This window comes from Coregonus clupeaformis, unplaced genomic scaffold (genome assembly GCF_020615455.1).
Source record: "Coregonus clupeaformis isolate EN_2021a unplaced genomic scaffold, ASM2061545v1 scaf0148, whole genome shotgun sequence".
Taxonomy (NCBI): domain Eukaryota; kingdom Metazoa; phylum Chordata; class Actinopteri; order Salmoniformes; family Salmonidae; genus Coregonus; species Coregonus clupeaformis.
In genome coordinates this window covers 132,973-150,054 of record NW_025533603.1, presented here as the reverse complement: position 1 = coordinate 150,054, position 17,082 = coordinate 132,973, and the positions used below count along the sequence as shown (strand labels likewise).

Here is a 17,082-nt window from a genome sequence, read left to right as displayed (position 1 = left end):
ATCATACATAATGAGAAATCAACTGGAAATCAATCAGTCAATCAATCAACAGAGACAATCAATAAACAGGAACATCCAAGGAAATACATTTGGCTTCTTGTTATTAGTTTATTCATTCATTAAGTTCTTAATCGTCAAAAGATCAATAAAACATCTTTGTTGAAGTAGTATCATTCTCTGCGTCCATGTTTGTGTTTTCAATTAATCAGAACAATCTCTCTGGGGTCAAAGGTATATCACTACAGAAAGCCCAAGGACAACACACAGAACAATACTGCTTCAAAAAGACTTAAAATAATAAACTATGTACAGGCTGTCATGTTATTCCTCCCCCCAAATAATCATTAAATAAATAAATGAATAAGAGTGATTGGGTAAAGACATCCTTAAGGTTGTAGCTCTCAGAGCCAGTCTGAGACAGACAGGTGAAGGCTAATGTATAACACAAACTCAAATACACCACAAGGTAGCAGCTCACCAGAACAATCTGTTATAAGTAGGGACGCTGGGTCTCTCCTGGTCAGGTCACGTGGTCAGGACAGACTCCTACCCCTGGTTAGTTCTAACACCAATATACATATTGTCTTGCAGACACATGTCATACATGTTCATGACAGCTGATGGACACTTATGACTAGTAGCCTGAAGGAAGTTGTATGGTTGAGATTGTGTTGTCATTGCCTGGGTGATCTTGGCAGCAGTGACATGAATCTTCATGACTGGTTATGACTATGTAAATGCCATTATTGTGTGCTTTGTGATGGGCAGCTTCAGGGAAGAGGTGGGTAACCTAAACCCTAACCCTTGTCCTGGAGGGATGCAGTCAGTGTGTGCAGGTTTTTGTTCCAGCCCAGCTTTAACACAACTGATTACAATTAATTGTGGCCATTGAAGATTGTATTAGTGCTGGGCTGGAAGAACACCCTGCACACAAACACAATGTAGCCGCCCAGAAGTTTCAACCCCTGCACTAGGGTATTATTATCACTGTCTGTTTGCCCAATCAGAAAGAGCCCCAACCAACACGAAACTGCTTTACATCAACCACACATATTCTATCTTATACTGGAGGGGGTGTCAATAGTTCAGTAGAAAAATAAAAATTGTCCCAACATTGCAAAAATAATCGATCAATAAATTAATTAATTCAAGTCAATAAACCTTTTTATCTTAAAAGTTTTTTCACACAATCATCAGAGTGAAAGGAGAAGGTTGTTCTCTGTCAAATAATAATAATAATAATAATAATAATAATCGTGATTGTTTATGTTTTTATTAGTGATGCATGCACAGATATTCCAGACCAGTATCTCCAAAGCAAATTCCACTATTCTATCATGTCTCCGAACTTCACTACCATTCTTCCATTGGGATGCACACATTCCTCTTCGGGAAATACACACGCTAACTCAAACATCACACTCGGCTCATGTAGAGTTTTGCTCCATCACTGTAGTCACCATGAGTAGGAAGATACCGGTTCTGTTTGGTTCTAGTGTTTGGTTCTAGTATTCAGTTCTATTGCCTGTTTGACTTCAATGTTCTCCTTGGACCCAGTCAAATTAGGTCCTTTGCATTATTTTACAACAATATTCTGATATCCAATATTTCAATGATCACACTATTTATATTAATATTAATATAATTTATTAATAATTTATTTACAATGTTGATATTCCACTATCCTTTTCCTTTTACTTGTGTGGTGATAGAAACAAATCTAAACGCAATAAGCTTCATTTGGGAGCTCACAAAGATTCCCAAAAGAAAGAGCTGGGACTGAGACTTGTAGAAAAATAAAGAAACTGTTGCAGTCGTGGCTGTGAGAGAGGTGGTTCATATACTCTCTCATTAGTATTTACATCTGTACGACAGTAGTGGCCACAAGCCATTTAGGAGACCTGTGTTTGGCTCCACAGTAATTAGTTACAATTTTGAAGATGTGTTTTTGCTCTTTTAAGAATCAGTACCCAATTCAAACAGCTCTAAATTACACCTTTGAGAGAAACATTTTCTCATCTTTTCTCCACAAAGAAAAGCTTGGTATTGTCCCCAAGAGCTGACATCAAAACAACAATCTGAGTTAAAACAAATCACATCTCAATCTAAATTCTGTTTCTGTTGGTACTAAAACACTCCAAAGCACTCTCTCTTTCTCCAGCCATCTCTAGTTTGGAACATGGAACAACAGCTCAGAATCCATTTCGTCTAGTGGTTTTGTTTTGGTTCTTGGTGATGCTAAGAGCTCTTTCTGAACAGTAATCAAGGACATTGACGTGTGACAGAGTCCAAAGGCAGTCTCTGATCTGTTGGATTGCATCAGTGCAAAGAGATTCACTACTACAGCTCTGTCTCTTCACCATTCACTCCATGACACGGACCTGTCAGTCAAGATGCACGGTCAAGCAGACTACCAGGAGCACCATGCCCTTAGCCCTCTCTGGCCCAGCACCAGCCCAGTGTCCTAGGTTCAGTGCAAAGTCTATACAGTTCAATATAGGACAGGTAGTCCATACTACTCTGAAGAAACATACGGAAAGACAAACTAGGAAGCACACTATCTTACTGTACAGTACAATCCTTGAACTGTGCAGTGCTGTGTGTGCAGCTGACAGGTGAGGCCTGCAGCCTTTATGTGCCTTGGACATCTGGAGAACACAGCAACATAGTAACGTTGTGTCTTTCTAACTGTGTTAGGAGGGTTAAAGTAGATTTCACTGCAGTGGTTAGGTTGCAGAGACCCAATTTGGATTTAATTGGTTTTTGGGGATAATCGAATAGGTGTAATTTTAAGGGGGTTATGATGAACCCAACCTACTAAAGTTGTTCTGTATTCGTGCAGTTAGTTCTATAAGTGTTGTGGATGCCAGATGTGAACGACATAAGAGGAGAGGGTATACCATGTGAGTGTTGCTGTTCTTCAAGTTATGGGGTTGAAAATATTATATTTGATGTGTTGAGTGTAAGCTGTAAACAGAGTAGCTCTTCCATGGAGAGATATTGTTGTAAAATCCGTGATTTTGATATATATTATTTTATCATTCACTTATACATAGATTTTTGTGTTGTCATGATTTTTTGCTTTGTTAGAAAATCATTGTGGTCATTATATGTTTTATAACTATAGATGTTATTATCATTATCATATTTGACACTGGACCGGATCAAGTTGTTTGTTTAAAAAGCATGCATGTTTCAATTTCCTCCTCCTCGGTTTTCTTTCCCTGATGTCTGTATCTCAGCTGCTCCTCCTCTTTTGATTATCCCCTCATACCTCTTTTCCCTCCCTCCCTCCCCCTCCTCCTTCTCTCGGGGATGTAATGCTTCCAAAAAAAGGTTATCCGTTGGACCAGCTGTTGTCACTGTATGAGTCCGTTTCCAAATCTTCCTCCTCTTCAGTGGTCACAAGAGTTTATATCCCATCAGAAATGTGTTTGATACCTGAAAAGGAACAGATTTATTGATAAATATTTCATTATTAGGATCAGTCATTCCTGACGCCTGTCACGTCTTCTCAGGACGATCTGTCAATCAGTTGGTTGCCATGGCAGCAACAGCGGACCCCTGCTTCTCATCCTTCTCCTCCAGCATCTGGATGCCTCCACAGCTGACATCAGAGGCCTTCCGATCTGTGATTTGCTGTGCTGGTGGTTGCCCCGGACTACTGCGCCCTGGACTACTGCGCCCCGGACTACGTTGACCCGGACTACTGCCCCCGGAGGCGATGGCTTCGTCTCGCTGTGTGGGCTGGGTTAGAGTGGCAGACTCCGGCTCCATGCACAGTGTCACCTCCTCGTCCTGTTCAGGGGACAGAGCAGGGGGCTTGGTCAGGGGGTGACACTTACAGAGCATTCAGATAGAAATGTTTAGAGTATAACAGATACTGCATGATTCTCTAACCACAGAGAGGAGAAAGCATGGGTTTATTAATGAGTTCAGATATAAATGTCTCCCTGTCATATATTAAAGCATCAAGGATGTACATCTCTGCACTGATATGAACTCAGGGCCCAGTTTTTCAAAAATGATCTATCTGGATTACGCCTATCGGATAGGATTAAATGCATAGAAATATAATTAATAGAATGGACAAATCATTGTTTTGAATGGGGACTCCAATTCTATTCATTTTATTTCTATGCATTTAATTCTATCCGATAGGCAAATTCCAAATAGATCATTTTTGAAAAACTGGGCCCTGATGACCCTGTGACCTGATATGACCTCACCTTCAGCTCCTCCTCCTCCTCCTCCTGCTGCTCCAGCAGAGGGGAGTGTTCTGTCCCCGCCCCCTCGTCCCCAGACGGAACACTCAGAGCCGCCTCCACCACCGCTGCCACGCCTATGTTGTACCCTCCAATATCCGCGTGATAGGACTCCGTCTGCCCCGCCCCCCACAGGTCCACCAATGGGGCGTGGGTGGCAGGGGCCAGGCTGTGGATGGTGCTGTTGGGTGTGGCTTGCAACGAGTGGTTGGCGCTGTGCAGCCTTTGCTCCAGAGACTGTGGAGAGAAGGACGAGACAATGAGGAGCCGTATGTAGGTAAAGGTTCCCTCTAACCACTGATACAGGATCAGATATTTGTTTATCCCGCCTAATGGTAAAGACTCTGGAAATATGATCCTAAATCTGTGGTTAAGGGATGTTTCTTCCTTTAAGCATAATGTTGGATTGAAAGGGACAGGGTAATTGTGTTGTACTAAGAAGGGAGATACAATAATGTAGTGCTGAATCTCTGACGACATTACCATATCAAAGGCCGAATTCAGTATTCTTTTCTCGATCAAAATACCCCAGAGAAAAAGGAGAAAACCCCATTAAAAATCTAAATATCAGACGCCTGACTACGCCATGAATGAATATTGCCTATCTATGGAAATTGATTGTTATTGCTTTCCTCTCATATTAGACCGTTGTTTTTCCTCACCTGTTGTTGCTGATACAGGAGCTGCTGTTGCTGGTAGTGCTGTATCTGTTGCAGCTGCTGCAGCTGCTGGAGCTGACTCTGCTGCTGTAGGTTGAACTGCTGCTGCTGTTGCTGCTGCTGCTGCTGCTGCTGCAACACGTTCCCATCATACCCATCACAGGAAGTCCCGCCCTGCTGCATCACGTAGGAGCCAGCAGCAGGAGAGGCCACTCCGGAGGGCTCGTTGCTGATTGGCTCCCAGGCGTCGGAGGAGGAGAGGCAGTAGAGGCCCTGGGCGACATAGGTGTTGGGCCACATGTCTGCAGAAGAGTGGTGCAATATCTGGTCTGAGAGGATAAAAAGAATGAGAAAATAGAAGAGTGAAGAGGTGGGATAAGCGGTTGGTTGTCCTTGACGGATGCACTACATTGGACCTCATGGACATCAAACTGCAAAAAAAATTACAATTCTGACATCAGCCTTTTTTCAGAAAGAGGAAACCTCGAGAGGAATCATGTGATATCCCTGAGGGACACCCCAACCCTCTCAGACCCAAATGTATCCTTGAGCTAATGACTTTACTTGAACGATCCCCAGACAGACCCCAAGTGTAGCTACACCGAGTAGGCTAATACATCAGCATTATGACTGTATAGCCATTGGGGAGTCTGTCTGCCCTGCATTAAAATGACCTATAATTCAGCCAATAACATGGCTGATATGAATAAGGGTGAGTCGTGGTAGTTTTTGCCATCTCAAATTCCAATCAGTTTTTTTTAACGGATGAACAAGGCGACTAATATCCCCCACTGACTGATAACAACATTAAAACTTTTGAGGTATTGCGGCCATTTTGTGCGAAGGAGGAAAATAAATGGGGGAATATATCAGTGTCACGCCCTGGCTCTGGGGACTCTTAAATGTTGAGCCAGGGTGTGGATTTTCTATGTTTAGTTTTCTATGTTTTTGTTCTAGATCGTTTAGTTCTATGTTGGCCAGGGTGGTTCCAAATCAGAGGCAGCTGTAGCTCGTTGTCTCTGATTGGGGACCATACTTAGGCAGCCTGTTGGCACCAGTTAGTTTGTGGGATCTTGATCCGTAAAGGTTTGTTGTGTTATAACCTCAGGACTTCACGTATCGTTTGTTTGTTGTTTTTGTCGTTAAGTACGTTAAATAAAATTATGTACGCTTATCACGCTGCGCCTTGGTTCCACGAGTCTTCCTGTAACGATCGTGACAGAAGATCCCACCTAAAGAGGACCAAGCAGCGTGTCCAGGTACAGACAGCCTGGACTTGGGAGGAGATCCTGGACGGGAAGGGATCCTGGACTTGGGAAGAGATTCAGGCCGGAATGGATCGCCGTCCTTGGGAGGAGACTGTGGAGGCGCGCTACAGAGAGGAGCAGCGGCAACGCAGAGGGTACCGGCCGAGGAGGAAGCCCGATAGACAGCCCCAAGAAAACATTTTGGGGGGGCTAAAAGGGTGGTTGGCGGAGCCTAGAGTTAGAGCAGAGCCAACTCCCCGTACTCAGGCTAGGAAGCGTGAGACTGGGCAGGAGTCCTGTACGTCCGGTGCTAGCACCACGCACGTGTCGTGCTAAGATGGGCATGCAGCCAGGACGGGGTGTGCCGGCTCAACGCTCGTGGCCTCCAGTACGCCTCCTCGGTCCCGTATGTCCTGCGCCAGTGCCACGTGCTGTAGCGCCAGTACGAGTTGTGATGTCACGAGAGGCTGTGTCCTGGAGGGACGTTACATCCCCCTGAGGTGGCTGCAAACCCAGACAGCTATGGCTCCATCTGCTGGTATGGTCGGGAACTCCACCCCTCTATGGCCAATCTTCCCACGCAGCTGAAACAAATGAGGAGCTGATGAGCTGAAGGTTTGGGAAGGGAAGAGACACACTGAGGGAGTGTGTGGGGGGTGAAGAGACACAGTCTCCAACCTGGGCTCTCTGGAGGACAAGAGTGCTGCACGTCCACTTCCATGAGGAATATAAGGATTTGGAGATACTTACCTTTGGGAAATACTCACCTTTGGATATATGCACCTGTGGAAATACGTGAGAGACATTTGGAAGGACTTTTTGCTGGGTTGGCCACTAGCTGCAACGTGGACTACAGTAAGGCTGGGGAAAAGTTATCTGAGCGAGTGAGAATTATGACTTTGGATGTGGAAGAGACATCCCTGAACTGTTAACCCTTAAAGAGCCACAAGAGAACAGAATTTTGTTATATTTTCGTTAATTTCCCAAGACCTATAATAAAATCCTTGTTTTGTTTGAACCTTGTCTCCTTGCACTACTTGAGCAATCCCGCTGAAAGCTGTGTAGCCTCTCGTGACGTCACAGATGGTGGAGAATACGGGCACGCTCAAGCGTTAATAGTGCATGTCAGAGGAGGATACCGAAGGTTTGATCACCCAGTTTTCCAAGTTGGCCGTAGGCTCCCCGCCCGACTGAAATGGAGGACATATTGAAAGCCCTTGTTGCTGGCCAGCAAGCCCAGATGCAAGCAAACGTGGCTCTCTTGGAGGAGCAAAAGAAAGCCAACCTTCTGAAGGCAGAGGAATTGCAGTTGCAGAGACAGAGGGTGGTCCAAAATACCCGCCCAATAAAGGCAAGTGACTTTATATCTAAGATGGGAGCTACCGATGACATTGAGGCATACCTGCATGCATTTGAGGCCACAGCCACTAGGGAAGCCTGGCCCAAGCAACAGTGGGTTGGTCTGTTAGCCCCCTTTCTAACCGGGGAATCGCTGAATGCTGTCCGGGACCTGGGCCCTGACCAGGTTACTGACTATGATGCCCTGAAGTCTGAGATCCTCAGCAGAGATGGACTCACAAAGTTTGGTATGGCCCAGCGCTTTCACAGCTGGACCTTCCAACCAGACCAACCTCCTCGGGCGCAGATGCATGAACTTGTCCGAATCGCAAGGAAATGGCTGGATCCGCAGAGGAATACAGCAGCGGCGGTGGTGGAGGCCGTTGTGGTGGATCGTTACCTACGCGCCCTGCCTTATGAGGCAAAACGGTTCATCAGTCAACAGGCCTTGACCACGGCTGATCTGACCGTGGAAGCTGTGGAAAAGTACCAGGCCACAGCGGAGATGCTGAATGCTTCCCGAAAAGACCCCAGGAGTGCGGCCCCACCACAAATGGGAAGAACCCGTCCAAAGGACCCCAAGGTCTCGAACCCAGCCACGTCAGGACTTATCCCGGCTCCAGGGGGAGCCAGAAACCAGGCGGGTCCAAGAAGAGTACACCAGGAGGGGGAAACTCGACAGTGTTACCGGTGTGGGGAGATGGGACATATCTCCTGGCAGTGTGGGAAACCAGCCGATGAACCTATGCCCACTGCGGAGTCCTCCAGCTCAGCACCCACACACCGTTTTGCCTCGCTCTTGGGAGTCGTAGATGGCGGCCCAGATCGACCCCCCCACCTGCCCGGTAACTGTGAATCACCATGATGTGGAGGCCTTACTGGATTCTGGTAGCCGGGCCACCCTGGTGCGTAAGGATTTGGTGGGCCCAACGTGTCTGACCCCGGGAAAGTCCTCCCAGTTTCCTGTGTCCATGGGGACACCAGAGAATACCCCATTACTGAACTTACAATGACCAGCACACGGGGAACCATACACACGACGGCGGGGGTGGTTGATTCCCTCCCCGTCCCTGTCCTAATTGGACGAGACTGCCCAGCCTTTTACCCACTCTGGAGAGAGTCTCAGGAGAGGATAACCCGAGTACCTCGGAAACGGAGAGGCAAGACTCATCCTGGGAAGGCTCCGTGCAATCCTCCGAATTACTCACTCCCGCCCGGGCTCTGATAGGGATGGCAGGTGCCCAGACCGACACAGAGACGGAGCTACAGAATCTGGACAAAGAACTGTCTGGTCTGAAGGGGACCGCTGAGAGGTATCGTTTGTTAAAGCAACAGTTAGACATGAAGACAGGAGAGTTAGATATCCTCCAGGCTAAACTCCAACAGAGCTCCTTCCATAAGCAACAGGAGGAGCTGGAGAGGCTGCGCAGGACCATCGAGGAGTGTGAGGAGACCCTGCGCAGTAGTAAGGAGGTCCAGAAGAAGGCAGAGGAGAAGTACAAGGTGTTGGAGAACAAGATGAAGAATGTGGAGGCAGAGAGAGAGAAGGAACTGAAAGCTGCTCAACAGAAGCTAAACTCTGCTAAAACCAAGGCTGATGCGTTCAGTAAGAAACTCAAGGAGAGACAACAGGAGGCTGAGTCCCTGGTCCTAGAGGTGGAGGAGTTGAAGAGAGAGCAGGCTGGCAAGCACCACGGCAATGCGGACGCCCTCTCCCGGCGTGATGCCTTCTTCGCTGCCTTTACCCCGACGAGGACGTCGGTCCCGAGGAGGGGGATGTGTGATGTCACGAGAGGCTGTGTCCTGGAGGGACGTTACATCCCCCTGAGGTGGCTGCAAACCCAGACAGCTATGGCTCCATCTGCTGGTATGGTCGGGAACTCCACCCCTCTATGGCCAATCTTCCCACGCAGCTGAAACAAATGAGGAGCTGATGAGCTGAAGGTTTGGGAAGGGAAGAGACACACTGAGGGAGTGTGTGGGGGTGAAGAGACACGGTCTCCAACCTGGGCTCTCTGGAGGACAAGAGTGCTGCACGTCCACTTCCATGAGGAATATAAGGATTTGGAGATACTTACCTTTGGGAAATACTCACCTTTGGATATATGCACCTGTGGAAATACGTGAGAGACATTTGGAAGGACTTTTTGCTGGGTTGGCCACTAGCTGCAACGTGGACTACAGTAAGGCTGGGGAAAAGTTATCTGAGCGAGTGAGAATTATGACTTTGGATGTGGAAGAGACATCCCTGAACTGTTAACCCTTAAAGAGCCACAAGAGAACAGAATTTTGTTATATTTTCGTTAATTTCCCAAGACCTATAATAAAATCCTTGTTTTGTTTGAACCTTGTCTCCTTGCACTACTTGAGCAATCCCGCTGAAAGCTGTGTAGCCTCTCGTGACGTCACAGAGTTCACAGCCCTGTACGTCATGTGCTGATGCCTCACACATATTGTGTGGAAATAGGCATTCAGTCAGGACGGGTTGTGTCAGCTCTCCGCTCCAGACCTCCAGTCCGCCTCCACAGTCCGGCCCGGCCCGTTCCGGCTCCCCGCACCAAGCCAGTGGTGCGTGTTCCCAGTCCAGCCCGGCCTGTTCCTGCTCCCCGCACCAAGCCAGTGGTGCGTGTTCCCAGTCCAGCCCGGCCTGTTCCTGTCCCTCGCACCAAGCCAGTGGTGCGCGTCGCCAGCCCGGTCCGGCCTGTTCCTGCTCCCCGCACCAAGCCAGTGGTGCGTGTCGTCAGCCCGGTCCGGCCCGTTCCTGCTCCCCGCACCAAGCCAGTGGTGCGCGTCGTCAGCCCGGTCCGGCCCGGCCCGTTCCTGCTCCCCGCACCAAGCCAGTGGTGCGTGTGTCCAGTCCGGCACGGCCCGTGCCTGTTCCACCGGTGCCTGGTGCACCGGTTAGCTGCTCCACTCCGGAGTCAGAGCAATCCGCTCCACCGGGGTCCGGTCCAACTCCAGTCAGCGGATCCACTCCGGAGCCAGAGCAATCCGCTCCACCGGTGTCCAGTCCAGCTCCGACCAGCGGCTCCAGTCCGGAGCCGGTAAGGTTTGGTCCACCGTTGTCGGGTCCAGCTCCAGTCAGCGGGGCCAGACCAGACCAGGGGCGCAACGGAGAGGTGGAGAAAAGGTGGTGGTCACGCCCGGAGCCGGATCCGCCTCCGAGGCAGAATGCCCACCCGGCCCCTACCCTCTTGTGTCTTGGGGGGGGGGGTACTGTCACGCCCTGGCTCTCGGGACTCTTAAATGTTGAGCCAGGGTGTGGATTTTCTATGTTTAGTTTTCTATGTTTTTGTTCTAGATCGTTTAGTTCTATGTTGGCCAGGGTGGTTCCCAATCAGAGGCAGCTGTAGCTCGTTGTCTCTGATTGGGGACCATACTTAGGCAGCCTGTTGGCACCAGTTAGTTTGTGGGATCTTGATCCGTAAAGGTTTGTTGTGTTATAACCTCAGGACTTCACGTATCGTTTGTTTGTTGTTTTTGTCGTTAAGTACGTTAAATAAAAGTATGTACGCTTATCACGCTGCGCCTTGGTCCGTGTCTTCAGTCAATGATCGTGACAATCAGTTTGTGTGTTGCCAATGCTATGGCTCGCCGTTATATATAAAAAGGCTGTCAAACACAAAATAATTAGGTAAATAACACTTATTCGTAGACACGTCTTTGGGACATTGTCCTAACAAGTTTCAGATAGCTGAATCTGCCAAAAGCGCTTCAAGGTGTGCTGAGTTGATATGTTGGTGCTAAGAGTCAGCGAGCATCATGCCGGCAACCTTACATTACATCACTTTAATAGACGTTTTATAGAACAGCGCCGGAGAAGATGGCTGCCGTTTTACAGCCCTCTAACCAACCCTCTAACCAATTGTACTATTATGTGTGTTTTTTCGCGTTATTTGTAATTTATTTTGTACATAATGTTTCTGCCATCGTCTCTTATAACCAAAAAGAGCTTCTGGATATCAGGACAGCGATTACTCACCTCGCATTGGACGAAGATTTTTTCTTCAACGAGGCGGCCGCGAAGGATATCATACAGACACCCGACAAGGCCCAAATCCCCGTCATTCGCGTGAGGAAGAGACGGAGATATCGCGGACGCAGATCCGGATGCCTTGTAAGGATCCGACGGCGAGCGAGTAAACTGCCTCTTCCATCAATCCTATTAGCCAACGTTCAATCTTTTGAGAATAAAATGGACGATTTAAGATTACGGTTATCCTACCAACGGGACATTAAAAACTGCAATATCTTATGTTTCACTGAGTCGTGGCTGAACGACAACAATGATAACATTCAGCTAGCAGGCTATACGCTACATCGGCAGGACAGAACGGCTGACTCTGGTAAGACAAGGGGTGGCGGTCTGTGTATATTTGTAAACAATAGCTGGTGCACAAAATCAAATACTAAGGAAGTCTCGAGGTTTTGCTCGCCTGAGGTAGAGTATCTTATGATAAGCTGTAGACCACACTATTTACCAAGAGAGTTTTCATCTATATTTTTCATAGCTGTCTATTTACCACCACAAACCAATGCTGGCATTAAGATTGCACTGAATGAGTTGTACAAGGCCATTAATCAACAGGAAAACGCTCATCCAGATGCAGCGCTCCTAGTGGCCGGGGACTTTAATGCAGGGAAACTTAAATCCGTTCTACCTAATTTCTACCAGCATGTTAAATGTGCAACCAGAGGGAAAAAAACTCTAGACCACCTTTACTCCACACACAGAGACGCATACAAAGCTCTCCCCTCGCCCTCCATTTGGCAAATCTGACCATAACTCTATCCTCCTGATTCCTGCTTATAAGCAAAAACTGAAGCAGGAAGCACCAGTGATTCGGTTAATAAAAAAGTGGTCAGATGACGCAGATGCTAAGCTACAGGACTGTTTTGCTAGCACAGACTGGAACATGTTCCGGGGATTCTTCAGACAGCATTGAGGAGTACACCACATCAGTCACTGGCTTCATCAATAAGTGCATCGATGATGTCGTCCCCACAGTGACCGTACGTACATACCCCAACCAGAAGCCATGGATTACAGGAAACATCCGCACTGAGCTAAAGGGTAGAGCTGCCGCTTTCAAGGAACGGGACTCTAACCCGGACGCTTATAAGAAATCCCGCTATGACCTCCGACGAACCATCAAACAGGCAAAGAGTCAATACAGGTCTAAGATTGAATCATACTACACTGGCTCTGACGCTCGTCGGATGTGGCAGGGCTTGAAAACTATTACAGACTACAAAGGGAAGCACAGCCGCGAGCTGCCCAGTGACACAAGCCTACCAGACGAGCTAAACCACTTCTATGCTCGCTTCGAGGCAAGCAACACTGAAGCATGCATGAGAGCACCAGCTGTTCCGGATGACTATGTGATCACGCTCTCCGTAGCCGATGTGAGTAAGACTTTTAAGCAGGTCAACATTCACAAGGCCGCAGGGCCAGACGGATTACCTGGACGTGTACTCCGAGCATGTGCTGACCAACTGGCAAGTGTCTTCACTGACATTTTCAACATGTCCCTGACTGAGTCTGTAATACCAACATGTTTCAAGCAGACCACCATAGTCCCCGTGCCCAAGAACTCTAAGATAACCTGCCTAAATGACTACCGACCCGTAGCACTGACGTCTGTAGCCATGAAGTGCTTTGAAAGACTGGTCATGGCTCACATCAACAGCATAATCCCAGAAACCCTAGACCCACTCCAATTTGCATACCGCCCCAACAGATCCACAGATGATGCAATCTCTATCGCACTCCACACTGCCCTTTCCCACCTGGACAAGAGGAACACCTACGTGAGAATGCTATTCATTGACTACAGCTCAGCATTCAACACCATAGTGCCCTCTAAGCTCATCACTAAGCTAAGGATCCTGGGACTAAACACCTCCCTCTGCAACTGGATCCTGGACTTCCTGACGGGCCGCCCCAGGTGGTAAGGGTAGGTAACAACACATCTGCCACACTGATCCTCAACACGGGGGCCCCTCAGGGGTGCGTGCTCAGTCCCCCTCCTGTACTCTCTGTTCACCCATGACTGCATGGCCAGGCACGACTCCAACACCATCATTAAGTTTGCCGACGACACAACAGTGGTAGGCCTGATCACCGACAACGATGAGACAGCCTATAGGGAGGAGGTCAGAGATCTGGCCGTGTGGTGCCAGGACAACAACCTCTCCCTCAACGTGACCAAGACAAAGGAGATGATTGTGGACTACAGGAAAAAAAAGAGGACTGAGCACGCCCCCATTCTCATCGACGGGGCTGTAGTGGAACAGGTTGAGAGCTTCAAGTTCCTTGGTGTCCACATCACCAACGAACTATCATGGTCCAAACACACCAAGACAGTCGTGAAGAGGGCACGACAAAGCCTATTCCCCCTCAGGAGACTAAAAAGATTTGGCATGGGTCCTCAGATCCTCAAAAAATTCTACAGCTGCACCATCGAGAGCATCCTGACTGGTTGCATCACCGCCTGGTATGGCAACTGCTTGGCCTCCGACCGCAAGGCACTACAGAGGGTAGTGCGTACGGCCCAGTACATCACTGGGGCAAAGCTTCCTGCCATCCAGGACCTCTATACCAGGCGGTGTCAGAGGAAGGCCCTCAAAATTGTCAAAGACTCCAGCCACCCTAGTCATAGACTGTTCTCTCTGCTACCGCACGGCAAGCGGTACCGGAGTGCCAAGTCTAGGTCCAAAAGACTTCTCAACAGCTTCTACCCCCAAGCCATAAGACTCCTGAACAGCTAATCATGGCTACCCGGACTATTTGCACTGCCCCCCCACCCCATCCTTTTTACGCTGCTGCTACTCTGTTAAGTATTTATGCATAGTCACTTTAACTCTACCCACATGTACATATTACCTCAACTACCTCAACTAGCCGGTGCCCCCGCACATTGACTCTGCAACGGTACCCCCCTGTATATATAGCCTCCCTACTGTCACTTATTTTACTTCTGCTCTTTTTTTCTCAACTTTTTTTGTTGTTGTTTTATTCTTACTTTTTTTGTTTAAAATAAATGCACTGTTGGTTAAGGGCTGTAAGTAAGCATTTCACTGTAATGTCTGCACCTGTTGTATTCGGCGCATGTGACCAATAAAATTGGATTTGATTTGATTTGATTTAATGATGACTCAAAACTGTGTAAAAATACATCCAGCGACAGCCAAATCGTTTTTACCACTAACATTCTACGGTTATATGACTTCAGGCAATATAATAACATTAAATAACTGAAGTTGTGATTAAACTAATGATCATCACACAGTCTCGAGGCCATTTGTTATCTCACAATAACAAACCACAGGGAGAAAACCACATTATGATTTCAACACGTCTCCATGTCTGAACGCCTCTTTGCATGAGAAGGAGAAATACAGGAGCACTGTAACGGACAACACAGTGATGTGGAATAATAATGGCCAAGTGTACTATTTATACAGTTGAAATCCCTGGTCTTGCATTCACCCAGGCTGTGTTTGCGAACCTGAAATGAGTACAGAGTTAACCCTCCAAGCTGAGATGGAATAAGATGCCTTTGTTACTGAGCAAAATGACGCATATTGTAGCCCACACACTACACTCCAGCTTTGCCTGATCTCAAGCCTATGCAAAAACGTGTTTGGCTGTGTAGTGTATTGAGATTATGATGTTGTTAATGTTTTAAGTGGAACCAGAGAGAATGTTGATTTTAGTATCAAGAGGGAATGTTTTAGTGTAACGCCACATACAACAGACAGGAAGTGTGTTGTAGACAGGGGAGACTGGTGATTGGCCAGAAGAGGGAGCATCTTTTTGCATTGTTTATAAATAGGGGGAAAAACGAAGGAGAAGGCAGAGCGGCCATTCTGAGGCGTCGCTCTCCGGGTGTCATGTCACCTGTCACTTATGCTGAAGCTTGGGATCTGAATAAACTTATGATCAAGGATTCAGTATGAGCGGACTCCTTTGTTTATCAGCAATAATTGCCACCACTCACTCGATACGACAGCTGCAAATTTTAGACAAGGTTCCACAGTGCAGGATCCTATTTAGCTCCTTAAACTATCCCTTAAACTTTTTTGCCCTAGTTGATTGGTGCTACTGTAGTTTGTCAAGGTAGTCCCTTACCTCGACTGACTCATGCTCATTTAGAGGCCATATTTATAGTCCTTTACCTCAACTGACACATGGTTGTATAGAGGTCATATTTGTAGTCCCTTATCTCGGCTGATACATGCTGGTTTAAAGGCCATATTTGTAGTCCCTTATCTCGGCTGATACATGCTGGTTTAGAAGCCATATTTGTAGTCCCTTATCTTGACTGATACATGCTGGTTTAGAGGCCATATTTGTAGTCCCTTATCTCAGCTGATACATGCTGGTTTAAAGGCCATATTTGTAGTCCCTTATCTCGGCTGATACATGCTGGTTTAGAGGCCATATTTGTAGTCCCTTATCTTGGCTGATACATGCTGGTTTAGAGGCCATATTTGTAGTCCCTTACCTCGGCTGGTGATGCTCTCCTGGTTGACTTCGCTAAGGTGGGCCACACTGCCCTGGTTGGACCCTGACCTCAGGCTCTCTCCATCCATGGAGGTCCAGGCCATGAGCGTTGCCTGGGAGATGGCAAACTGCTGCAGGATACCTGGAGTTCAGAGGGTAAGTCACGGTCATTGTAACGTCTCAGTTGGCTGGTGCTTTCCCTCAGAGCCATAATGATTTAATATCTATGGCTATTTATAGAAAGATGTAATATCCAGATTTAATATCTATGGTTCTGCTATGCCTAAGCCAATGTTGACCAATTTGGCTGGTGTTATGCCATGCCAATTAGCTGACCTATAAACAGTCTTGTTATGATGTAGGGTTCAACACATGAGAACCCTTTTGCCCAAAGGCTTAATTTTGTGAGAGTTTTCTCTGAAAAACCCCCTGGTTGTATAAATCAGCATCAACCACTCCTATTGCTCCTGTCACCTCTCACAGTGACAAATTCCCTTCCCCCCTCTGACCTGCGGCGAAGCGAGCCTCCTTCTCCCCGTCGCTGAGGTCGCTGTAGGCGTCGCTCTCCAACCGTCTCTCCATCTCCTGCTCTGCCGTAGACTTGCGTGGGACGGAGACGCCCCCCGGGCCCACCACAGACATGTCCCAGTTCTGCCACTCGATCATGTGTGCCATCCGGCCCTGGGCCATGGACGTAGGCTTGGTCACCTTGTCCTTCATGGAGCGATTCACACCTGGGGGAGGGGGGGGAGGGGGGAGAAATGAAGAGGGATGTAGGGATTGATGCGGGTATTGGGGAGGGTTAGAAGGGTGAAAGTGGATTAAGGGAGGGTTGGAGGAATATTAAGGGATTTAGACAAGGGGTGAATGTGGAGTTTGGGGGAGTTAGGAGACAGGCATCAGGTTGGAGAGAGATGGGGAAGGAAAGAGATTAGATATGTTATTATTCCACATTTAGGCCTGTCTTATCCTGTCACTATTTAGGGTGGTGCCGATAAGGGCCTCTGGATGAGCAGATAAACGAACGGCTTAATGAACATGCTTTAGATTCATGGCTAACTGAA

General features: G+C 47.7%; 1 protein-coding gene across 5 annotated transcripts in view; it reads right to left on the bottom strand.

The window, feature by feature from the left end:
- Positions 1 to 3,299: 3,299 nt before the first annotated feature.
- The window catches only part of LOC121586222 (headcase protein), a 51,033-nt gene continuing 37,250 nt past the window's right edge, over positions 3,300 to 17,082 (bottom strand). For all 5 annotated transcript variants that reach the window (XM_045213756.1, XM_045213757.1, XM_045213758.1 and 2 more), the window contains 5 exons: positions 16,528 to 16,752; positions 16,020 to 16,160; positions 4,928 to 5,253; positions 4,230 to 4,502; positions 3,300 to 3,798 (listed from right to left, as the gene is read on the bottom strand). In XM_045213756.1, coding sequence (XP_045069691.1) covers positions 3,532 to 3,798; positions 4,230 to 4,502; positions 4,928 to 5,253; positions 16,020 to 16,160; positions 16,528 to 16,752 — 1,232 coding nt within the window. In that variant the 3' untranslated portion in view covers positions 3,300 to 3,531. The remainder of the gene's footprint in view (positions 3,799 to 4,229; positions 4,503 to 4,927; positions 5,254 to 16,019; positions 16,161 to 16,527; positions 16,753 to 17,082) is intronic.